Source organism: Pyxicephalus adspersus, chromosome Z, assembly GCF_032062135.1.
Source record: "Pyxicephalus adspersus chromosome Z, UCB_Pads_2.0, whole genome shotgun sequence".
Taxonomy (NCBI): domain Eukaryota; kingdom Metazoa; phylum Chordata; class Amphibia; order Anura; family Pyxicephalidae; genus Pyxicephalus; species Pyxicephalus adspersus.
The window spans coordinates 39890200-39915942 of NC_092871.1; the positions used below are offsets into that span (position 1 = coordinate 39890200).

The window sequence follows — 25743 nt, forward strand, 5'->3', positions numbered from 1 at the left end:
GCGGAGGGCTGGTGTGAGAATACACCTAGGCCCGGGGGCTGACCGATCCTCCATTACATGTCCTGCACATGGTCCCAGGATCCCCCGCACAGCATGGCTTCCCATGGGTGCATCTCATTCCTTTTAATACAGATTCCGGCATTTCTTTCTGTCCAAACATGGTTATATGCAGCTCAATATCTGTTTTATTGTGAATATTTTAGAAGATCTGTAATGATGAGGTATTTAGTAATTATGAAGTGATGGCGCTGTAAAATAATGCGGAGATTGCTTACTATTATGTGGTAGACCAGTCTTTGCCCAATGAGATCCTCCAGGTGCAAGGAATCCCTGGGATCCTCCAGATGTGTGATCTCTGCATTGTGGAATCCCTGAGATCCTCCAGGTGCAAGGAATCCCTGAGATCCTCTAGATGTGTGATCTCTGCATCGTGGAATCCCTGATATTCTCCAGGTGTGTGATCTCTGCATTGTTGAATCTCTGAGAACCTCCAGGTGTGTGATCTCTGCATGGTGGAATCCCTGAGAACCTCCAGGTGTGTGATCTCTGCATGGGGGAATCCCTGAGATCCTCCAAGTGCAAGGAATCCATGATATCCTCCAGGTGTGTCATCTCTGCATCGTGGAATCCCTGAGATCCTCCAGGTGTGTCATCTCTGCATTGTGGAATCCCTGAGATCCTCCAGGTGCAAGGAATCCATGAGATCCTCCAGGTGTGTGATCTCTGCATTGTTGAATCCCCGAGATCATCCAGGTGCAAGGAATCCCTGAGATTCTCCAGATGTGTGATCTCTGCATCATGGATTACCCGAGATCCTCTAGATGTGTGATCTCTGCATCATGGATTACCCGAGATCCTCTAGATGTGTGATCTACCCGAGATCCTCTAGATGTGTGATCTCTGCATCATGGATTACCCGAGATCCTCTAGATGTGTGATCTCTGCATCATGGATTACCCGAGATCCTCCAGATGTGTGATCTCTGCATCATGGATTACCTGAGATCCTCCAGGTGTGTGATCTCTGTATTATAGAATCCCTGAGATTCTCCAGATGCATAATCTTTGCATCGTGGAATCCCTGAGATCCTCCAGGTGTGTGATCTCTGCATCGGTGAACCCCTGAGAACCTCCAGGGGTGGGATCTCTGCATCGTGGAATCACGGAGATCCTCCAGATATGTGATCTCTGCATCGTGGAATCCCTGAGATTCTTTAGGTGCAAGAAAACCCTGAGATTCTCCAGATGTGTGATCTCTGCATAGTGGAATCCCTGGGATCCTCCAGGTGTGTGATCTCTGCATCGTGAAATCCCTGAGATTCTCCAGGTGCAAGGCATTCCTGAGATCCTCCATGTGTGTGATCTCTGCATCGTGGAATCACGGAGATCCTCCAGATATGTGATCTCTGCATCGTGGAATCCCTGAGATTTTTTAGGTGCAAGGAAACCCTGTGATCCTCCAGATGTGTGATCTCTGCATAGTGGAATCCCTGGGATCCTCCAGGTGTGTGATCTCTGCATCATGAAATCCCTGAGATTCTCCAGGTGCAAGGCATCCCTGAGATCCTCCAGGTGTGTGGTTCCTTTGTCATGGTGCATAGTATTGCAGAGGTCCTCCTAGATGTGTGATCTCTGCATTATGCAATCACTGACATTCTCCAGGTGTGTGATCCCTGCATTTCTTGGCGTAAAATCATTGCAGGGGATGCATATGTGGGGCACACCTGGCGGCATCTGATGCAGAGTTACTGTAACCTATAGTATTAGTAGGAGAGTCCAGATTGAAGTTGGGGGTAACACGACTGGTAATATTATTCTGACCTCAGCTGTGTACTTTTTCCTCCCATTGTAAACCAGTACTGCTGTATTAATAACTTTTTAAAAATGTAGAGAGATTGCGTTTACGTCTCCTGAAGTAATATCGGGTGCTGCCCCCTTCTAATTTGAGGATACTGTGAGAAAAGAAAGAGAAAGAAGGATTTTGTTTAGTGGCAAGTTCATCTATATTGTATTATGAACAAAAAAGTGTGAACATCTGCGCAAAAATAAGGTATATTTAACACATTAGTTTTGTGTTTTTCTCATTGACCTCATGGGAAAACAAGCTCTAAAGCTAGACATGGTATTCCCTAGATTATTGAAGAGTCTGCTTGACAATAAAATAGTAGTAAAGGTAACTTTTGATCATGCGTCTATTCCTATATGTTCTGTTTAGGTTGAACATGTCTGCAGATACAATGAGTTCTGTGCCGATGTTACCAACATCCTATCCGCAGACAGTCAGGGCTTATGCACACACACAGAACCCAGGCTCAGGTTGCAGTTATACACCAGGTATACTCTGTTTGGTAAAAGAAGTCCCTGTGCATGGCAATGCTATGATCTAGGGTTCCTGTGAAGGTCAGTGCTATGATCTGGGGTCCCTGTGGGGGTCAGTGCTATGATCTGAGGTCCCTGTGGGGGTCAGTGCTATGATCTGAGGTCCCCGTGGGGGTCTGTGGTATGATCGGGGCTCCCTGTGGGGGTCTGTGCTATGATCTGGGGATGTTCAGTTGCTCACGTCTAGGTAATGTGCACCTAAAAAGAGGTCCACTGACCTGAATATACTGAATGATGAGATTTTTCATCAATATATTTATTTTCTCTCCCTGATGTCCCTGGTATATTTCAAGATAACAATGCCAGGGTTCATCAGACACCATTTGTAATGCAGTGATTCAGGGAGCACCACAGAGTCCACACCTTGACCCCATCGTGAATCTTTTGGATGTGCTCACTCTTCCAATCAATACAAGATCTTGATAACAAGTCATTAAAATTTAACAATTTAATTTTGTGTCATTCCATGGGTTTAATAAAAAGATATAATTGTGTGCAACAATCAAGGCCTCATCCTATTATCAGTGTGTTGTTTTTACTTATTTTTTGGTCAGTCAGTAAATATTTACAGGCACAATCATTATGGTTCTTTCACCTCAATAAATACATCTGCAACCACAATCCCTTCCATGTTGCCAATGTAGGAATACATTCACCGAATAGTTTGGTAATGACACAACTACTAACTTGCTTACAGACATGACCCATTCTATACTGACACAATCGGTACCATACTGACACTACGGAAATTATTAGTACAATACTGACTGTACTGCAATGTTCAAAACAACTCTGAATAAATATATAGATTAGTTTGTCCAGTTTTCCTGTGCTTTTATTTTTATCTTCTTTATTCAATAACACCCCAGCATGTACAATTTTTATTACTGTTGTAATGAGAATAGGTCATATAGGATTGCAGATTTGTAAAGATTTAGCTTCCTGACTCCCAGATAACATAATGTAGTATTGTACCAATCCAGAACACATGCCACAACTGATTTCTGTCTACAGTTCTTTCAAGTATTCCAGCTATTCATTTTATAGAAGGGAAGGGAGTCTTGTCTTGTTTCTCTGCTTCTACTGATGAAGAAAATAATGCGAGTAATTTAATACATTTTTTGGGTGTATTCATGTAGTCATGCTCATGAAATGCTGGTTTGTAAATGACCACTTCTTTAATACATATTGGCTCTCTTCCCTATGTATTTAAAAATTATGATAGTCAGATCCCAGTACACAGTATAGATTTTGATGATTATGCAGTTGTATATTAATATGTATATTCAAAATATTTGTCAGCTTGTGTGTTTTCAGTGCACCCAAGTGATATTATTCTTTTTGTATACAATACCACATCATCAAAGATCTGCTAGATGAAAATCTCAAACAGCCTTATTTAGGATTTGAACAGCCAGGCTATGTTCATACTGGCCATGTTGTTGCCGTGCGTTTACCACTTCCTCTTGCAGGAACCCTTGGCTCCCAGAAGACGCTACATGCAGCTTTTGGCAGCAGCCCCATAGGCAATGAACGGGTGGCAGTGAGTGGTACAGTACTGCTCACTGCCGTCAACTGTCATATCTGCAGACACTGGTTCTTTAGGATCTAGTGTTAAAGCATGAGTAACCAAGAGGCCGACTAGTTCCCAGTCACTGGGAGCCACACAGGATCACTCAATCCTAAATCACGTTTGAACATGCCCTTAAGGTGCCCATAGACAAAATTTTCATTAGAATAATGTAGATGCAGTTTTTCTCCATTATAAGCTGGCACTGGTGGCATCTATGGCATGCCTCCCTCACCCCGCTCTATGGACCTAAGTGCAAATCAGATTTGTATCTCATTGAGATTGTTCTTCATTTGGACACACTGATATTTTATTGAGTTCTCATATGTCCAAAAATTGTTTGTATACATTTTAAATAAAAAGTATTGCATACAATGTTTTTTAACACATAATGTTATATTGTTACAGCATACAGTTGTGTCGCAGCCTCAGTGAAAAAGGGCAGGAAAATGTGACCTTCAAAGGTACAAATTGTTGTTAAGTTGTTCATTTTACATTTTTTTTAATGTTGCATTCTTTGTATATGAAATGCTATCATGAAATTATGACATATTGATATAAAAATCTAGAAAGGTTACTTCCCCTATAAAACCTATATACATACCAAAATATAGCTCCCTAAGTCTTAAAGTTAATCTGTCTGTTGTAAAAACTTCTTACTTGAGAGCCAAAATGATATGCAGGTGCAGTCATTTACCTTTTCACGAACGTCATAGGCACCCTGGGACCCCCAAAAACTCTTGCAAACTGACGGCAAAGCCTATTTTCTGTGGTTAATTTTTCTTATGTCAATGGTAGGTGCACATCTTGGTGTAGAAGGTTACAACTCTGCTTTTATATATACCCCTAGCTATCTAACTTATGTCATACTGTAAAAGTGAGCAGTGATGTATGTGGACAACAAAAAATACAATTATTATAATAAATAACTTGAGGATTTAATTTTGTTTTTTTCAAAAGAGCTGGATCCATTTCTTACAATTGCATCAATAAACATGTACTAGGTGTAAAGTAGCAGTGCTGGGTTTCCTAAAATTCTCTATAATGCTTTATTTCTATGCGGATTTAATGAGTGACTTACTCCACATCTCCTCTTGAGCTCATGTTATCAGTGCTTTGTAAAAAGCATTACAATTTTCCTTATGAATCAGGTCCCTCTTCACTTTTTTGTGTAACATAAAAAAAGGTTAGTCTACAAATGCTTGTGATATTCAGGAATAGTAGCAACACCTTATTTGGTGTTGAAATATTTGGAATATTTCTAAAATTGCTAATACTAATTTGGAACTCCTAAAAGCTAAGTTCAGTTATAGTGTATGTACCCTTCCCAGATGCCTTTTCCCAAGTGTTCTGCAAATATCATTGTTAGGAAGACATCGTAGAACTGGACAGATTTTACAGTAATGCATTTAAAAAAATATAAAGCTTGCATCGGCCCAAGCATTGAATTTGTTAACTCTTTCTAAAATATCAGAATACATGTCCTTAAGTAAACTGCTTGTTGGCTTTCTTTCCTGACAGTGTGTAACTAGTCATGGTAATACTGTACAACCTAATCCAGTACTAATCCTGGGTAGTGGGTATACTGTTAACATTAGTAAAACCTACCATGTATACCAGAGTAGTGACTTTTATATTTCACTATGGTAAATATATTTTTCCCTCTTTCAGAAACCCAGCAAGTTATTTATGAGCTTGCTTGCCAAGTTGTTAAAGGAAATCTGAAGCAGGATCAAGCTGCTGGAGTTTTCACAGATATCATAGTAAGTGCTTTACTTTTGTTGTTCTGATTTGTTGCTGTAGGCAACACCTGCATATTATTTTCCACCATATTAACAGCCTAAGACTCTATATGGATGCATGCATGTATTAAGCAGTTTAGTCACCTAAGCTAAGCAATTTCATTTCTCTTTTATAGCAGCACCTTCTGTGTGAGAATATACTGTGCCTAAAGATATAGTGTGTGTGTGTGTGTGTGTGTGTGTGTGTGGATTTTAAAGATTATAAATCATATATATATATATATATATATATATATATATATATATATATATATATATATATATATATATATATATACACACACACACACCATAATTATTATTAGTATTATTTAGTATCTTTAGTATCTGCTTATTTTCAGACATCATAGTGGAATTATTATACTTTGAAAATATTATTATTTTAATGGCATTATTTTTTCTTTTTTTTTAAGTAAAAGCAGGGAAGGGTTTAAACCCTAAGAGACAGAACAGGAAATGAGTGGGAATCTCTTAAAAGGGAAAAACTCTCCTCTCCTTTATTTAGAACTCAATCTTCTCAATTGCTGCTTTATCTAGCCAGCACAAGGGAAGTGCAATGCCTGGTAATTTCAGGGTTGGGTAGAGGATAGCTGGGCTTGTAAGCCACACACATTAGAACTAACACCACCTTAGTGACGTTGCTAGCAGGGCTGTGGAGTCGGTAGATAAGTTCTCCAACTCCTCTGGAGTTTCTGGTACCTCCGACTCTCCGATTCCTCTGTATTTACAGGGTTTCTCATTTTATCTTCACTTTTTTGCATTCAAACTTCACACTTTTGCAACCAAACTTCACAAAATAATTTAGACCTCCTAAATATTCTCAAATCAATACATTTTTTTATAAAATTTAATATAACACAATATTTTTTACCATAAAAGTTTTTTCTCAAGAAACATTAATAAAAATATATGAAATAAATTGATGATTTGTCAATTATTATGTTATTTACCTATATAATTTTAAAACTAAATAACTTCATTTCAGGGATTTATGCTAAGTTTTAAGATAACAATATTATTCATCTTTTTACCTTCAGACTTATTAGCTTTATATTTAGTATTGCACTTACCCTTATGGCCAGAGAATTGAGTAATGCAGAACGTCAAAAAGTGGTAGACAGTTATCTGAATGGAAGTGATGCCTCTCAGATAGCAATGGTTTTGGGTTGTAATCGTACAATCATAACCAGTGAAGACCTATGAATCTTCTGGTAGCGTGGAAAAATTACCAAGAGGAGGTCTGAGAAATTCAAAATTTGATGAAGCCCATAAGCAGGAGTTACACAAGTTAATGCCCGAAGATTGTGGAATAAGCCTCAAGGAAATAAAGGATCAAATATTTGCCAAATTTGGAATAAATTATCTATTTCAACAATAGATAGATTCATTGCTAAATTCCAATGGTCATTAAAAAGAACTTCTTTAATTCCTGCAAGGCGCAATGATTCCTGCTTTCTTCAAGAAAGGCTTAGCTATGCTAACAAAATCCTTGATCTCATTGCTAAGGAAGATGAAAAAACATCTACTTTCTTGATGAAGTAGGTTTTAACATCTCAATGAGAACTAAAAAAAGAAAAGCTCTCTTATTGGGCAAAGGGTGGTGCATGTTGAATTGGGCTGGAGTGCATTTAATCAAGAAGCATTCCTCAACTTTATTGATGAGGTTTTGAATGTTTTTAATGAAAAGAGTTTTCAACATGCCATCTTAATCATGCATAGAAAGTTTTGTTTATATTGTGGGCCTGTAATTCTTAGGATTAACTCCCGGGTATAATAATTATACTTATTTTTTATATTATATTCATAAATTATAATTCAATAAATAGTTATAAATTATAAAAAATAATAGACCACAACAATGTAATTTATAAAAAAAATGTATTCTATCAAACATTTCTCACTGAAATTTTCCAAACAGGGGTGTAATATTATTGATAAATAATAATATAATTAATTGCAGATTTTGAGAAGCAAACTACGCACATCCTTGTAGGTGCTGCCTTTTTCTGGGTCCAGTCAGGCGTTCTAGTTTGACAACGGTGGAAGCACGACGCCCAGGTCTATTCATAGCCACTGATGGTGTTTGGTGGTTCTTGACTATGGATTTGTAATCTTGCAAAATGAATTTTGAATGATTCACAGGCCTCTGACAATTTGTTTGTACAGAATGTCGGCATTCCATAGGCACTGCTCAACTAGATGCCTGAAGATTTTATTTATAGTACTTCCTTTGCTGTTTCCTCATCGCTGGGTAGAATGTCATGGCTTGGTCAGCTCTGTCGACACCTCCCATGGTGTTGTTGTAGTCAATCACCACCTGTGGCTTCATCACTTCTTTCCCACGTTTTGTGTGTACCAGAACGGTGGAGGCATCATGGACAGTACTCATCAGGCACACATCTTTTTTGTCATGCCATCTCAGGGCCATCATCTTGCCTTTCTGCCAGGCAACAATTTCTCCTGTCTTCAGCTTCCCTTTTGCAAACAGTGATGGCAGGTTGCGCCGGTTAGCTCTAACGGTTCCATACGCATCTGTTCTGTGTTGCAGAAGGAACTCATAAAGCTCAGGAGAGGTGTAGAAATTGTCAGTTATGACACAATAGCCCTGACCTAGCAATGGCTCAATGAGGGATAGCACTGAAGATGTTGGCAATCCATAATGGCTGTATCTGGGATTGAACTGTGTCCCTTTTCCAGTGTACAGTACTGTATTCCAGATGTAGCCAGATGAGGATTCGCACAGCATATACATTTTCATGCCAAATTGTGCCCTCTTTCATGCAATGTACTGCACCCAGCTGAGCCTCCCCTTGTAAGCCATTAGACTTTCGTCAATGCTGACATCTCTTTCTGGCACATAGGTTTGCTGGAACTTTTGTAGAATCATCTGAGACACTTCCCAAATTTTCTTGAGTTTTGGTGCAGGATGGGTAGTCTCATCAAATTCTTCATTGTTTGCGAAGTGCAAGTACTTCATTATGAGGGAAAAGCGGTATTCTGGCATGACTGTGCCAAAGAATGGAGTGGCAATCATTTTATTCTTGGACCAATACCACTTCTGCACGAATTTTCCCACAACAACACCTTGTTGTTGTCCTGCGTACCTGCATAAAACAAAATAAAACAGAAATTTTATGATATGTACGTTCATAATGTGGTGAAGGTTGCAAGTATTATGTTAGCAAACACAGAGCAGCATATATGTTTGCATAAAAAAAAAAAAATTAGCAAAAAATATCGAAACGTTAGCAAACACAGAGCGGCTTACCTGTTTGTCTCCACAACAATTTTTTCGATAACTTCATTGGTCAAAAATAACTTCAGGTATGCCAGGGGGTGGTCGCATTTAGCCTCAATTTTCATCCCAGGTGCGCAGGTAAATAGAAATCTTGGTAGTGCAGCCTGTTCTGCATCAAGGTCAATGGAGCACCATGTGCGCACAGCACTGACCTCAGGTCCAGAATCGTCGCTCAGTTCACTTTCACTGTCTGATGTCAAATTTCCTGGTGAATCACTATCGCTCGATTCCACAAGGGACTCCAAATCGCTATCACTGCTTTCAAATTCTTCCAAAACGGCTCTTGCGCCGGCGAGATGCCTTTTGTATGCTATGTGGTCTCCAACAATAGCATGAAATGATAAATTCAGGAAGTGATTTATAAGCCATCAAAAGGTCACATTAAGGTCAGGGCTAATAGTAGGCAAAATGTAAATCAGGGCACTGGGCAATGAAGCTTGGTGCACTAAAATGTGTATTTATACTTTTATTATGTGTTTTTTTACTGTAAAAAGAAATTTAAAAGCAGATTACATAGTAATCGTTTTTGAAAATTTCCACCCCCAGAATCCATCACTCCATCGCATCACCTGGAAGATGTCACATCTTGCCGTGTGATGCGATGGGGATGTCCCCGCCTTGCTTCATTCCCCTGCTCGCATCTCCCGGAGGCTGATCTCCGGGTGATGCGGTGGGGATGTCCCCGCCTTGCTTCATTCCCCTGCTCGCATCTCCCGGAGGCTGATCTCCGGGTGATGCGGTGGGGATGTCCCCGCCTTGCTCACTCCCCTGAATACACCAACGGTTGCTCGCATCACCAGGAGGATGCAAGCATCACATCCTCCGGGTGATGCGAGCAGCTATAGCTATAGCATCACCCCTGGAATTTACTATTGCTGCTCGCATCACCAGTTAGATGTGATTCACAATGCAGAAGTCCTGCATGGTGCATTGCATCTTACTGATAATAGGCGCAGCGACGTGGGCAGGACCCGGGCGCCATTTAAAAGCAGATTACTCGGTAATCTGCTTTTAAATTTTCCGCCCGCCGACGGACAGACGCCCCGGCATCACAGTGGGATTGTCCGATCGCCGATGGAGCGCGGGGCACGGGTAAGGGGGGCTTATAAGTTACTCCGAGTGCGACTTGGGGTTACCGCTTTTTGCAAGTGGATTCCACCCCAAATCACACTTGGTATTACTGCTAGGGGGGTTCCTGCTGGAATCTCCTTATTTGGACATTTTCTGGTCTTTTATCTTTCATGCATATCCGACGTTGCTTTACTGTTGAAAGTTTCATTTTCTCCAAGTAGGAATCAAAGTCTAATTCCTCATTTCAAAACCCTCTAGAACATCCTCCACGTACTTCTGAAGATAGACATTGGTGTGAAGTGCCTAGGTGTCCTTTACGCCCAAGGTTCACGTTATTGTTTAATATTTTCATCAACAAATCTAACAATAATAGCAAAATACCTGACTCTGTGACGTGTGCATGCATCCATTTTTATGAAGACAAAATGTCCCTTCAGACCTTTTCGTAGATCTTCCCTTTTACATCTGGCCTCTTCAATTATAAGTTTCTTTCTACTTTCTCTTTCTCTATTTAGGTCTAAAAAGGCTGGCTGTGAAAAGAAGGATAGTGGTACACTATTCTTTACTACCATTTCAATAATGTGGGTTTTTAATTTTTCTCCTGTCATTGTTATGGTAACTTTGTCAGATATAAAGAATCTTCATAGTTACGTCTCCAGTAGATTTCTGAACATTTTTTATGCCAGAAGTAGATGTAATATTTTCATTGATATCTTTCTCATTTACAACTTTTATTACTTTAGGATGAAAACGCTGCAAGTGTCTTTTCAAATTTGATGCTCTTGTAGGTGCATTTTTGATAGACCCACTGAAACTGCTAATTTTTGCATCACATTGTTTTTCACCATTATCTTCAAGAATACGTTTTTCACCACCATCATCTTCAAGAATACATTGGCACACGTAATGTTTCCCATCACCTGATAATGTAAATTGCTCATAAACAGCAGACTTTATCGTGTTTGTTGACAGACATTTTGCCGTTGTGAATGGGGTGCCGCTTTCACTAAAATTTAAATATAAAATATGATATACTAACTAGCATATTCTTTAAATTAAATACAAACATACACATAATCCTGCACTATTGCAAACATATATACACCACGGCACTATGCACACAACACACAATAAGCTATAGCCCTGCACTAAACTTAGACATAATTTGTCCTATACAGAAAAACATGCATAAACATATATTCTATACACACACAACATGGAGCCCTACATTTTACTCAGAAATATACACACAATATCCACTATACACAAACATTCATACATTCCTGTACCATACACACAAACATACACATAGCCCTGCAGTTTTATCCAGAAACATGAACACAGCCTTCCATCATAGTACACAAGCAGCCATGCAGTTTTAAACTAAACATGAACAGAGTTGAATCCAAAAATCTATTCCTTCAAGTTCTTCTAATCTCTTTTAGCAGACAAAGGAAGTTGCGCAGCAGCTGCTGTCTTTATCTTTGTATGCTGATCTTCTGCAAGGCAGTGGGAGGCTCCAAGGCCAGGGGGGCCACTTAACTAACTTCCTAGTATTAGGTGGTGCGAAATGATGGTAAAGTTCAGCCCTGGATGGGAGCATATATGGAGAGTGCAGACAGGACACCTGAACACAAATCAGGTCATAGCACTCACCTACACCTATATCATTACACTCGTTATATCTAAAATAAAATGAAAACACTTTTTGAAATGTACATAATCCAGGTTACATTAATGTAAATGTCAGGCTATATAATAGCTGTGTAATAGCTCGGCTGAACTTTACACTGGTAGAAATACAACTGTGCACTGAGCTTTATTCTTAATTATGACTATTGGGAAGTATTTAATAATGACTATTGCTTGTGAAATAGGACACTTGAACTTGCTGTATTTTTTATTAAATATTTATAATTATTATTTAAATTTATCAGGAGTCAAGAGTCGAAACATTTTTATCGACTCCGACTCCAGGTACCGACTCCACAGCCCTGGTTGCTAGGTGCCTCATAATTGGTCTGGTACTGTCACATGGTTACAGAAGGAGTCTCTAATCCTTTTTAAGATTTTTCTCCTTTCCCAATTCAACTGTCATACACAAAAAACGCCCTGCATGAGGGCCAAATGAATAAAATAAAAAGCAGCAGTACTGACATGGGTGGTTTTACTAATTAATGTTTTCTTTTTCCATTTTCTTATTTTGTCAGGATTTACGAGAAGACATGCCTTCAATATTGGCAGACGTATTTTGTATTTTAGGTAAGCGCTATGTAGCATATTCAACCATTTATTTTTAAAGGGCAGATCTTTAATGCCAAACAACAAATAAAAATTCACTAGTAATATATATATAGAATTTTGTCTGTGTAGAATTTGTTTACTGCATTCATTTATTATTTAGTTTTGTATTAGGTAAATAAACCATTGGATCCCTACAGTGCATTACAAAAATAAATCCTTAGCAAATTACAAATCTTTCTATATCCTTTCACTGGAGACTTTTTTTCTCCCCAAAATAGGCTGTTAGGAATGACCAATATCAAACTGCCCAGCTAAGGTTTGTACTGTTAAAATTTAGTGCATTAATGTATCTCCTAACTAAATTCAGGACAAAGCATCTGCTTTTAAAATGCCAGTCCCTAAAAAGTGGTGACATTCCTAAAGTGTTCAACAAACGAAAGACACTAATGTTGCTGCGCTACCTGTATAGTTTGGCATGGTGGGTTCTTCCAACAGTACTATGTTTAATCAATGTATGTCTTTTTTCAGAGGAGGAATAAAGTATGAATGGGACAATAACAAAATTTATCCCAGTAAAATAAAGGGAATCTAGTGGATGTTTTAAATGTTAACCCACTTGGACCTGTAGGCTAAGTAATAATTCTCAGACAGGGAGATGAACAGGAATGCACTACTATTTTTAAGGGTTGGACACTGGCCTCTCTGAAAAATTCATGCATGATAATTGGGCAGGAGCATTTGCTGTTGTCTTCTCTCAGATAATGCTCCATATATATTTGTTCCCCACAGACTTTTGTAATGAAGTGATGTACAAATACCCAGCTTAGTTTTCCAAGGTTGTTCTGCATTAAAAAATTGCTGTCAGAAAACTTTGTTTTCTGTCATCCAGACTAATTTTGGGGGTTATTGTGGGGGGGGGGGGGGGGGGGGTTTAAGGGGAATCTTACCTTTTTTTGAAATAGGTTGCAGAAAGCATAAATTATCAAGAACAATAATTAAGTGCCTGGCAGATAACAGATTTCACTGCCTGCTATAGATGGCCTAGCGTGGTTATTGGGTCAAAATTTTAGTCTTTACCACAACAGAGGTAGATAGGATGTTAACCATTGGGGACAACCTTGTCTTTAAACCTGTTATTTCTAAAATGTTTTGGTGTTTAGGCTAACCATAATGTTTTTTTTTAACCTTAAGCCTGATACCTATTATGTTTTGCATACACAGATATCGAAACAAGCTGTTTTGAAGAAAAATGGCGGCGGGATCATTTTACTCAGCTGGTATCATCATGTTTGGTAAGAGTTTGACTGTGGAAAAATTACATTAACATAGGGTAGTGGATGTATATGTAAATATTTTAGATCTACAAAGTATGTTTTGAGACAGAAGCAAACTAAATATTCTGTTGGATCGACTGTTGGATTACCAGTTTCATGAGCAGACTTTCATCAGAATAACTGAAAAGGATGAACACTTAGGATTCCATCTTTCAACCTTCTATTACAGTAAATCTCATTTCCAAAACTCCAAAAAAAGGGGGGGGGGGGGTTAATTGTCATATACATGCATTTAAAAAAGCAATGTCCTATTGCATTCTACTGTTAGCTACTCTACTCTTCCCAGGCTCTATTGTTACCTTCTGGCCACAATTAGACTATTCATAGGTTTGGTTCTAGGTAAGCAGTGTGAATCTTTCCTTTTCTTCTGTAGACATAAAGGGAGGCAGTTTCCTTAATATGATGAGAGAACAGTGGCCTACTTTTCTTTATAGTTTTGGACTTGCTTTTTAAATTGTAAGTGAGCAGGGCATCTCACGATCTGGCAGCCTAAAAAGTTATGTCTGTGTCCACCCACTCTTTATTGGGCTAACTGACAGAAATGCTCACAAAGAGCTAAAAGCTTGCATTTCATCCCTGCTACTGATTAATATTTCTTTTCTAGACTGAGATATTGGTTATGATGTGCTGATGGGGAGGATTGGCTGCATATAGCAGCCAAAATTTAGGCTTCTCTACGTGTTTTCTCATAAAAAACTTTGCATTACAGAAATAGTTTTTTTTTTTTTTTTTTTAAAGCAACATTTTGAGATGAAATATAATGGAACTAAGTGCCCTGGTTCCTTGCTCTGCTCTCTGCATCACTATATGACTAAATAGGGGTTTTGGAAGATGGAACCACATTAAATCCAAAAGTGTTAGGTTTTGATGTCACTGGTTGTGGTGCTGGAGATAGGAGGTAGTATAGAAGGGCTGCCAGAGCTCAATATAATGCCTTGGTTTTCTTTTTAATTGAATATCTGTCTGTTGTAACCTTTTTCTATTTCTGTCACAGTATCTAGTGTCTGACACCATTCTTAAGGAGCGCTTAGATCCTGAAACACTGGAATCCCTTGGACTAATTAAACAATCCCAACAGTTCAACCAGAAGTCTGTAAAAATTAAGACAAAACTTTTGTAAGTCGACTTAAAGATCTGTATACTTTACATATTGTGTGTGTCATATATATATTTTATTTTTTAAAAACAGAAGTAAATGTAATGTCAATAAAATGAACCATTTAGGAGAAACAGAGAGAATGGAAACGCAAAAGGGCTCGCTAAACTGCACAACAATGTGGCGTAGGAATACAAGAACAGATAAATCAAGAGAAGGCATTGTTAACATAACTCAAAAGCAAGGTCAGAGTATCACAAGTGGAACATACCCCATCAAAACACAAATCTAAAATATCTGTGAAACCCATTATGACACAAAACAAAGGGGGCATCAACTGAGAAAATAAAACAGAAAGTTCAGTGACAAACTATTCAGGCCAGCCTATTAAAGACACCAAAATGCACCTAATGTGGTGACTCTGAACAAACAGTTTAGTGGTCCCAAGAGAAAGAAAAAGGTAGTATAGGAAAGGGGAGGGTTAAAGGGGTTAGGTTTCCCACATTGCAAGAATATGTGAGGATGTGTCATCCATTGATTTCATCTTTTATCAAAGGTCCAAAGGATGTTAATAGGCATACAGGCAAGCCTATCATTATCCATTACACAGTTAAATTTCAATTTCAGAAAGTCTATTGGTATCTAGGATAATTTCCAGGCCTTTGCCACGGAAATGCATGCATCCTAAAGGTTATATTTATAAGTTGTTTGTGGATCCTGGGCAGAGATAAATCTAACCTGCTAAACAAAGCACTTCTGGGTTCAAATCTAACTGTATTAGAAGTAGTGCACGTTTTAAGTGAAAAACCTCTGACCAGAACCCTTCTGTGACAGGACCATCAAATATGTTCCCCCTGAAAACATGTGCAAAAACAAACATAAATATTCGGATGGAATGGCCAATTGCATTAGTGTACCAGTGTTTACATTTACCAGAAATGTTTCCTTTTCTGTTTTTTTTTTTTTTTTTGTGGACAATAACCTCTCTAAATAATTAACTGGTTGTAGACATAGGGCTTGCTGCATATGTAGCATGCCCAACATATTCTCCTCCCACACATCACTTACATGACATTTACTGGCAAAGGAAAGGACTCTGAAAGTAGTTTATTTAAAGAACCCTTTGAAAAATAAACAGGCTACCAGTGTGCAGTCGGTTAACAAAACTTTACTTTAGGCTGTTCGATGAAAACTTGGGCCACACCAGGCGATGCCAATCTAAGCCTGCACATCAGTTACTGATGCCTAATTCAGGGATGGCTATGTGTCAGGGCTGTGAGCATATGTCAGAAGTGTGTGTGTGTGTGTGTGTGGGGGGCCGGGGGGATGCTTAGAGATGACAGCAGAATTTAGCCTTAGGCTGCATATTTTAGAAAAGAATATGTATTTGATACAGCTGGTGGAGAAAGATTTAAAGGTATTGCTATTTTTTTACATGCTTGGGGAAAAGAAATGTTTGCCTTAAGTTTAGTAAATGTATTCCTACATAATTAAAGCTGAAGCTTCCTTTACCTAATTTGTCTTCACTGGTTCCTCTCTTATCAAATGCTAATGAAATTAATAATATATATTTTATAATATACATTTTTTAGTCAGATTATCAACAGGTCTTTTTGCTACTTTATGGACTTTAGACAGATTATTACTGGTGGAAGGTGCTGCCAAGGCCCTGTACATAAAAATAGGAAACTGTGGTAATGCCTACATGTGATTCTGGGGCTTAATGATTTAAAGAGCTGAAATCTAGTGAATAATAAGGAAAATATGATGCTGGATTCTCCTTATCAGTTCTTTCTAACTTTAGCATCTTTTAATGTACACCATAAAAAGCTTACAGTGTGCAAGTTAATCAGAGTAAATGATTTTAGTACAGGAGAGGAGTCTGCAAAAACAGTGGAAAGTAATAAACCTTATCAGTCTTTAGATGTGATGGCTGCATTCACTTTTTGACTGTGGTGATGTACCAAAAACCCCCTTTAATTTTTAGGGGGACAATGATTACTCACGGTATTTATGTAGGAGCAATGTAACCAACATTAAACAGCAGCATTTTCAACCTAAGAAAAAGAGAGTGTTGGATTGATTAGTAATACTCGCAGTGGAAGGATTTTAGCAACATAGTCAATCCAGAGAGTGGTGAGCAGGACTAGATGTGGCCAGGGGCTAACTGTCAAGCTTAGTGCAGTGACAATGCCAATAGCCCAGCTCCCTGGCACAGTTTTTCATCCCACTGTAGAGCAGACAGGCACAGACAACAAGAGAGTGACAACACCACTCTAAAGTCAGGAGTTGCTGCTACACCATCACCATATTTGTGGGCCTTTGCTGGAGATTAGAGAAACCTGTAAATGTATCTGCACTTATATTTACATGCTGATGAAAATTGTTGGATAAGCCTACTTTAATGTATGACCTTCTTTAGGGATCTCTGCTTGTAATCAATTATTTGAATGTAAAGCTAATAAACAATAATAATAATCTTTTATGTAGGCACTTTACTAGATTTCACTTTGCATTTTTCAACGTGCTGAACTGTGACGTTTTGGCTAATAAAGAAATAAAAGAAAAAAGCTCAAAGGCTACAGGATTTGTTTGACTTTTGATGCAGCTACAGCCTTAGAAATCCTATTATTTTCAAGTAATATAAAGGCAAGAGTTTTGTTGCTTCATACAAGTGTCCCTTATAGTTCTAGACCTAAAGTCTCATTCCAGCTCCACCCATCATATGCACATGTCTGAATAACAATAAGGATGTTTTTCTTGTTTGCATTCCTTATATGGAGAAAAATGACTTTCAAGTAACACTTGTACTTGTGGTACCAAAAATATACATAAATTCATCCCTTAACTTGGACACATTTAAAACTAGGTCAGGATTTTTTACGCTAACTAGCAATAGCATTTAGCAATAAACTGAAGCACGAGTTTATATATTTTGTAAAAATACTTAGCTGAGAAGAGATGGGTGGCCAGAATGAAAACCCTTTTTGCTTGGCAGTAACCGAAAAGGGTTTATCATGTGCTGCCGTGCAGATTTCTGTTTCAGCACAGTCGTTTTTTTAAATTTTTTTTTTTTGTGCTTGTTAGTGTAATTATTATTATTATTATTGTAATCAGCAGTATCTGCTGATCTAGACCTCTGGAGACTGCCATGAGCTGAAGGGTGCCGTCCTTGTTTTGCTAACAGTATATGGAGCTTAAGTTTATTTCTGGTACCTCTCGTGGCATGATATCTGTGTTTGATAAAAGACCAAATTATTTTTAAGGCTTCTTTTTGCCTCATAAATAAGCAGCTTCAAAGAGACTGTTTATAAGTCTACTTTTAGCATTTTAAAAAAGATCTGTGAAATGTTTGGAGCCATGTTTATCAACATAGCTTCCCAGGAGGCTCTCGGCTGCTCCTTTCTGGAGCCCTTTCGCCAAAAGGGAAAGAAAGTGCCAATCTTACGCATGCATAGTGAGACCGGCAAGTTTTTTCCTATCCATGTCACCCGATCTTGCGCCTGTTTCGGGTGATGTAGGAAGAAGAACCCGGAAAAACAAAGAGAAGATGGCGGCGCCTAGCGCAAAGCTCGAAGACGGATACCGAGACGTCGCGGGACCCGATGGAAAAAATCTTCAGACAGATCAACTGCTCTGCGGGATTGAAGGCAAATGTATTTTTTTTTGTTTTGGGGTAGTTTTTGGGTTTACTTCCTTTTTAAGTTTATGGGAATCTAAAAGACATTCATTAATATAGAGCCTTGTAGAGGGGTGATATGTATAAAGCAGCGATCCAAACTAAGCCTGGTTCTCTCAGAATTTGGAAGCATTGACTGTTTAGTCATAGTTGTGTATTGTATTATGAAGATAGTGTTGGAGTAGTTGTCGCTAGTGTTTTGACTTTGACTCTATTTGTGCTTTGCTTTTTGGAATTGCAGAAATTGTACAAGAATATATAATAAAATCAACAGCACCTAAAGCAAACGCAGATTGGGGCTGTCCGTACTGAGACAGCACTGGGTGCTCAAATGGCCTTATGCTTGCCTTGTGATATTCATAAAGGAGTCCCTTTTTCCTTTAAACCAGGAGTACTGGAAATTACTCAAAACAAGCACACGATGGGGCAGGAGTAGAGAAGGCAAATGAGTTTGTGCAGCTTAATGAGCTGGTTAAGCTATGCACAGGCTTGTGTTTTAGATCTGGCTGTTGTATTGATGGCTAAGATGTTATATTTGTTTTAGTATTTATTCTTTTATTTTTTGTCAACACACATTGTTATCTTTAATGTAAAGTGTAATTATCATATTCCATAGCATATCTCATTCCTCAACGAAAGTGGAAGCTGTTTAATGCATTAAAATGGGGATCCAAATGAAACCCTAGTTGCATTGCTTCCCAATCCCTCATCCTAGGTTCTGTCTGTGATTTTACTACCATGGAACTGTTCAGTGTTATTAAGAATTACTCACTTGTATATTGATACTCAGTCAGTCAGTCATATAGTCAGTACTTGTAAATTGATACTTGTATAGTAGAGCCAATGACTCTAAGGAGACTTTGTTGAACAGATATCTCCTCAAGGCTAAATTGACAGAATACTTCCTACCCTTCCTACCTAATATATATATATATTTATATTCTCTTACATTGGATGTAAGACTGACCACATTAACATGTGTCCAGACTGAAATACTCGAACTAAATATTTGTTCCTTGAGTGCTTATGGTGTTTTCAAAACTGTCCCCACAAGCAAATGTCATCTGAATGTTTTGTAATTTTCTATAAGCCACGTATGAGAGATGAGGATAAGACGGATATGCAAATGGTTGGCAAAAACTTTACAGTGGTCCTGTGAATTCTATGTTATGTCTGTCAGAAGGTTTTTCTTTTTCTGAGTAGTGCACTAAATCCCTAAAGATAGCCACATGTTAATGTTTCCAACCTTTTTCTTTATTTTCTGCAGTTACAAGCAACAGAAATTCAATTTATTGAGAGAAGAAAATGAAGGATATGCAAAGTTGATTGCTGAGCTTGGACAGGATATGTCTGGGAGTATAACAAGCGATTTAATTCTAGAAAATATCAAATCCCTAATTGGTAAGGCTGGTGATGTGAGCTATTTTTCTCTTTCTGCTACAATTTATTTGTGGATTTTATGTTTAAATGGAAATAAAAATAGGTTTCATGACAAAATTATAGCTGATTTTTCATCTGCTGTCTGTATGCAGAGTATCTGACCACAAATATTTTTTTCAGATGTATTTGGATGTGGTGACTTCTTTTTATTCTGCATGTCAGGGACTGTTAGAGTGCAGCAGTGACACTGGATTCTTACTTCCCTTTTCTGAAGGTCCATTGGAAAATTGGCGTCACTATGCATCCCTGAAGTGCAGTGGCAAGTGTTTAGATAAATGTCCACACGGGGAAGATTTACAGGTCCCAGGTTCGAAACTCGGCCAGTACACTTTATGCATAGAGTTTGCATTGGTTTCCTCTGGGTACTCTTGTTTCCTCCCACATTCCAAAAACATGCAGTTAGGGTAATTGGCTTTCCTTTAGAATCGAATTTCCTTTAGATTATGAGCTTCTTTGTGGGACAGTGACATAACTATGGACTTTGGACAGCACTGTGTAGTATGTTGGCGCTATATAAATACTGTGTAATAGTAACAAAAATTTTAAACTAGGTAGTTTAGAGGATGAATAGAAGGTGAATAGTTAATTTTACCTATTAATAGAGTAGTTAATAGCTTCTATACTTGGCTTGTCAGGAAAAAATTTTTTATCTAGTAGGTGTATGATTTAACAGGAGTCCTGGTATGTTTCTTTAACCTCCCTGGGGGTATTCCCGAATGTTTCTCGGGGCTAATTTTCAGTATGGTAATCCCGAGCCACACTCTGGGTGGATTATAAGGGGGTTATTAAATCTTACTTGGTCCCCACGTTCCTGCAGCATCCTCCAGCGATGCCTGCTGCTTCCTCCAGTGATGCATGCCATCTGCTTCCCCTGGCGATGCCAACCGGGCATTGCCAGACTACATAAATGCCGGGCGGCATCTGCGTCTCTGGCGTGTGAACAATAAATGCAGATGCCGGCCAGGCCGTGCAGGCTTGGAGCTGGGGGGCAGAACCGTGCGGCTGGTAGGCGGGACCAGGCGGGAAATTTAAAATAAGTATTTTTAAATGTACTGCTATGACATTTAAAAATACTTATTATTCAGACCGCCAGGGAGGTTAATGGGCTTGTCACTTGTTTGAGGATTGTCTGTCTTTGAATTTTCTTATACTATGTATAGCCCTAGGTATGTGTGGTACTGTTTTTTATTACTATTTATATATATATTTTTATATATTTATATATATATATATATATATATATACTATTGTTATCACAAAAAAATCTAGTATTTTGTCTATATGGATTATTATGGCTTTCTTTTTTCTTAGGATGTTTTAACCTTGATCCAAATAGAGTATTGGATATAATCTTAGAAGTATTTGAATGCCGACCAGATCAAGATGAGTTTTTTGTCCCGTTAATTGAATCCTACATGGGTATGTGTGAGCCTCAGACGTTGTGTCACATCCTTGGATTTAAATTTAAGTTTTACCAGGTAAGATATTCAATTTGCTTTGAGACAAGTGCTCTGCTGCTTCAATGGGTTTTGTGCCTCTCAATGTTGAATTATTTCATTTTATTTTTTAGGAACCCAATGGAGAAACCCCATCATCTTTGTACAGAGTTGCTGCAGTTCTCTTACAGCAAAACCTTATTGATTTGGAAGACCTTTATGTACATGTAAGGTTTTAAAGAAGCTGAATACATGAATGTGTTTCATAGTCAAAGCTATATATTATTTGGTATTGTTTACAAAGAATAGCTATGAAAGTGTAAAACACTTTTTACTTAAACTAGATATTATCTTTGGAAGTTTTTACTCTGCTATATAATAACTTGAAATACAACATTGTACTGAATTGCTAAATATTCGGTGAAAGTGTGCTGTAGCAGAAAGTAGACTCATAAGAAGGCAAGATCTTATAGTGGGTGCTGCTAGTGTGGTAAAACAGCAGTAGGCTAGGTAGCAGGATATAGGTGAGACCCTGGCATGGATTCTAATAAAGGCTATTGAATACCTCCTAATGGTGTGCTTATGTCCTCCTAAGACAATGCAGCTCTGGTGCACTTGCATTCCAGAGCTTCACGATGCACATGACCTTATTATTGTATGTTCTGGTGCACTGTGTTGGAAATAATGCTGGATGTACAATGTTTGGTCCATTTCTGTGCCTTGCCAACCAATTCAAAACTAATGGATTGTTTTAACACACCTCACATTAAAGTGGACCTATCAGAGAGGTATTTTGTAAATTTGCGGTACTGAACTTATTCTAAAGAATGCTAATGGCTTGGCTGTAAAGTTAGTCTTTAGTTTTAGTAGTTTAGTCAAATTCCTGAAATAAGCTTGCAGCTAACTGTGGCCTCAGTTGTTCCACAATTATCTGAACAACTGGGTTTTACACCCCTTCTGGGTCAGTGATTCAGAAAATAATAAAGGCAGTGGATTAGGACACCGACTGGGCAAGCTATAATTTTTAGAACAAGGTCACAAATGGTCTACATTATCTATCATTGGTTAGTCCTTTTTAATATAAATGCTTTATTGTGACTTGCAGAAAACAGGAAGTGTAAATGGGCTTCCTATTGTTTAGGAAAGATTGCCTTTATGTGCTGGGCAAGCTTACATCTTTGCTGTCCACAATGTCGATTGACTAAAATCTTCAGCCGACCCACTTATGGTTTAAATGTTGCTAATCCGCAGTGCTTATCACTGCTTTGCATTCCATGTTTTTACCCTTCCTCCAATATCCAAAAGATAACCAAAAATGGATTCTGTGTTATGCACCTGTGTGAATGAGATCAGTTTAGGACACTTGGTGAGATCACTCAGAATTTGACCAGTGCATTTCACCATCTGTTGCCTTCCTACATGTAAGTTTTGCATTCCCATGGAATGCTACTATCCCCTTGGCTAAGGGATTCAGGTAGGATTTAGCTAAATAATACTTGAATCCCTTAGCCAACCCCTAAAAAACACACATATTAAGTTATTTCTCTTTCTTTTTTTTTTAATAGAAAATATGCAATTCAAACTTTTATTTTTCTTACTAGCTTCTGCCATTGGATAACAGCATACTCGATGAACACAAAAGGGAGGTTATAGAAGCTAAACAGATTGTCAGAAAACTAACTTTAGTAGTTCTCTCTTCTGAAAAAAATGAAGAAAAGGAAAAAGAAAAAGACAAGGATGATGAAAAGACAGATAAGGTAAAATGTACTTTCATTAATGCAGTGTATTGTATTGTTTTTTCCCTGTAGATTTAAGAATAATATAGTTTATTGAAACTAGACATTTGACTAGAATTACAGGAGCAAATCAGCCAGAGTAACAGAAAGCGTGTGAAAATAACATGCCTAAAATTTACTTTTCCTTTTTTTTTACTCCACTTTCTAACAAAATAAATATTTCAGTTATTTTATTTTCCTCTTTTTATAAGGTAGTGTAGCAGAATAGCAAGAGTTTGAATGTGGAAACATCCTAAACTATTTGTGGACCTTTGGCATGCTATACCATTTCACCAAAAAAAAGTATCCGTTAGGACATGTGTAGTATTCCCTTCTATGCCACTGTAACTCTTAGCAAATTTTTTTTCCCAGCAATTCCTGGCTGTCAAGTTTACTGCAGTGTTGAGCACACTGCCGGACATTGAATGCTGCACACTGTGCACTTCACTTGGGCCTGATTTATTAAAAGAGAAGGGGATACACTTTCATCAGTAAAATCCAGCAAATCTGGAATGGATTTCTTTAAATTCATTTGCTATTTGCTAACAAATGTTTTGAATCCTGGTCCAGGTCCATTACAGGTTTGCTGGATCATCCAGCTTCACTTGGTAAAGTGTATCCTATCAGGCCTTGAAGAGCTTTATTAAATCAGGTTTATAGTGTTTACTAAAGAAGCAGATTTTTTTCACTTTCCAAAGTAAATATTCACTTAGTTTAGTGAAAAAGTGTGAACGTGATTCAGTGATTTTGATTTTCAAAACGAACATGTCTTAAACTTTTTTACTAAGCCAAATTAAATTTGGCTGTGTAATGGGATCATTCCAATTCCCTTCTGCTCCAACAAGTAAACCACATTAGCATTGCTTTTAAAAAAACATAGTTAATCTCTCCTCATTTTCATTGTATAATTTTATTTTAAAACACAGTTGCTTTTTTACATTCATAAAACTGGCTTCACTGCTGAATTTGAACTTTCTAATTGCTTTGAGGGTTTTATGTTGTGTTATTTTGCTACTTTTCCTTAGTTCTCTTTTTAAATTGGGTTGTGTGAAATTATTTCATGGTTTGTTTGGTTTAGTGCTCTCAATGTAAGTAAAATTGCAGAACTATACTCAAGAGGCAACACAAATGAGCAGAACCAAAATCCCAATTCATATTTTATTGTTGAACGAAGCATAATTTGATTATATGCTCACTGGTAAAACTATTAACTCACGAAGAAATTTCATTATTTTTAAACATGCCAGGATATTTTCTACTTGCTGACTTGTGATTTGATATCAATTTTTGTTCTGTAGAATCATTTTAAGTGGTTTCCTAAACTTCTGCCTGCATTATTCCTAAGCTTTGATATAGAAATGACTTTTATTACAATGTCTTTCTGTTTATGGTAATCACTTGAGCGTGAACCAAATGTTTCTTCTTTACACAAGCTTAAGATTTGTTAGAATCTTTTTCAATAACTAGGTAACTGGTGTAAAAATGGCTAGAGGCATAAATATGAACATTTAAAGCCACTTTATTCCACTCCACTTTAAGCCATGAAGCAAATACAATATTACGAAGGATGAAGGCTGAAACACCCTTTTTCCCCCCTTCATTTGTGCTCGGCAAAGGTGATGTTTGCCGCCTTTTTCCTTTTTTATCTGAAAAAGTTTATCCTCCATAGTTCTAAATGGATGGTAGAGTAGATAAAGAAGAAAACAACATGTGATAACCGCACAATTTGCCAGAAAATACAAGGGTTATGAATATGTAAAGCTTTTATTCCTGGTGTTTATCCTCTTTTAGTCCCCAAAAAATTATTAATCTATAATGTCATTATTGCTATATAGTTGGAAGCTACCATGTATTTGTATACATGTACACAGGTTCTCGCTGCCCCTTTGATTTTGAGAACTCGCTCTGGGACTGTTAGATATTATCTTAAAATTGCCTGTTTTATAAGGGGATTAAATGTACTTATGAAAAAAAAAACTACATCCAGTATTTTACTGTTTGGTAACTAACTTATTTGCAGACTACCGACAACCAGAAGCTTGGTTTACTTGAAGCGCTACTGAAGATTGGGGACTGGCAGCATGCTCAAAATATAATGGATCAGATGCCTCCTTTTTATGCCACCTCCCATAAATCGATTGCAATAGCACTGTGCAGCCTTATTCATATAACTATTGAGCCGCTCTATAGAAGGTAAGCTTGTGTTTTCCGTTTAATATAAATTTGGATCATCTTTTTATTTATACCAGAATGTTTTTAAATTTGAGAACTAATCAATAAAATGGTATAGTGAGGCAGGTTGGAACTGGTATTCCTGCTTTTTGTTTTTTTTAAAATGGGTATTTAAACATATCTTCTTTCATATCTAGTCATGGATTTGCAAGTACAGCAAGGTCCCTGTGGAGAAGGTGGAGCTTTTCAGAAAACTGATAAAGCATACAGCCCCGCCCCCATCTCATAGCAGGAGCTCAGATTTCTGCCTGTGAAATGTATCCACTGCTAGCTGCCTGTGAATTCTGCATCCTCACAGCTCTGTGTACAAACCTCCATATCTCCTAATATGTATGTCACAATGACCTGTAATTTTCAGGGTGTACAGGGGACCCTCATAGATACTAGT

At 37.9% G+C, this 25743-nt stretch overlaps 1 protein-coding gene across 1 annotated transcript in view; it reads left to right on the top strand.

Annotated features, from left to right (window-relative positions):
- The window catches only part of THOC2 (THO complex subunit 2), an 83526-nt gene that overhangs the window by 283 nt on the left and 57500 nt on the right, over positions 1 to 25743 (top strand). Inside the window, exons 2-11 of the mRNA XM_072431292.1 lie at positions 4357 to 4412; positions 5620 to 5711; positions 12330 to 12381; positions 13585 to 13655; positions 14692 to 14813; positions 19740 to 19873; positions 21224 to 21390; positions 21483 to 21575; positions 22950 to 23105; positions 25144 to 25316. Coding sequence (XP_072287393.1) covers positions 4357 to 4412; positions 5620 to 5711; positions 12330 to 12381; positions 13585 to 13655; positions 14692 to 14813; positions 19740 to 19873; positions 21224 to 21390; positions 21483 to 21575; positions 22950 to 23105; positions 25144 to 25316 — 1116 coding nt within the window. The remainder of the gene's footprint in view (positions 1 to 4356; positions 4413 to 5619; positions 5712 to 12329; positions 12382 to 13584; positions 13656 to 14691; positions 14814 to 19739; positions 19874 to 21223; positions 21391 to 21482; positions 21576 to 22949; positions 23106 to 25143; positions 25317 to 25743) is intronic.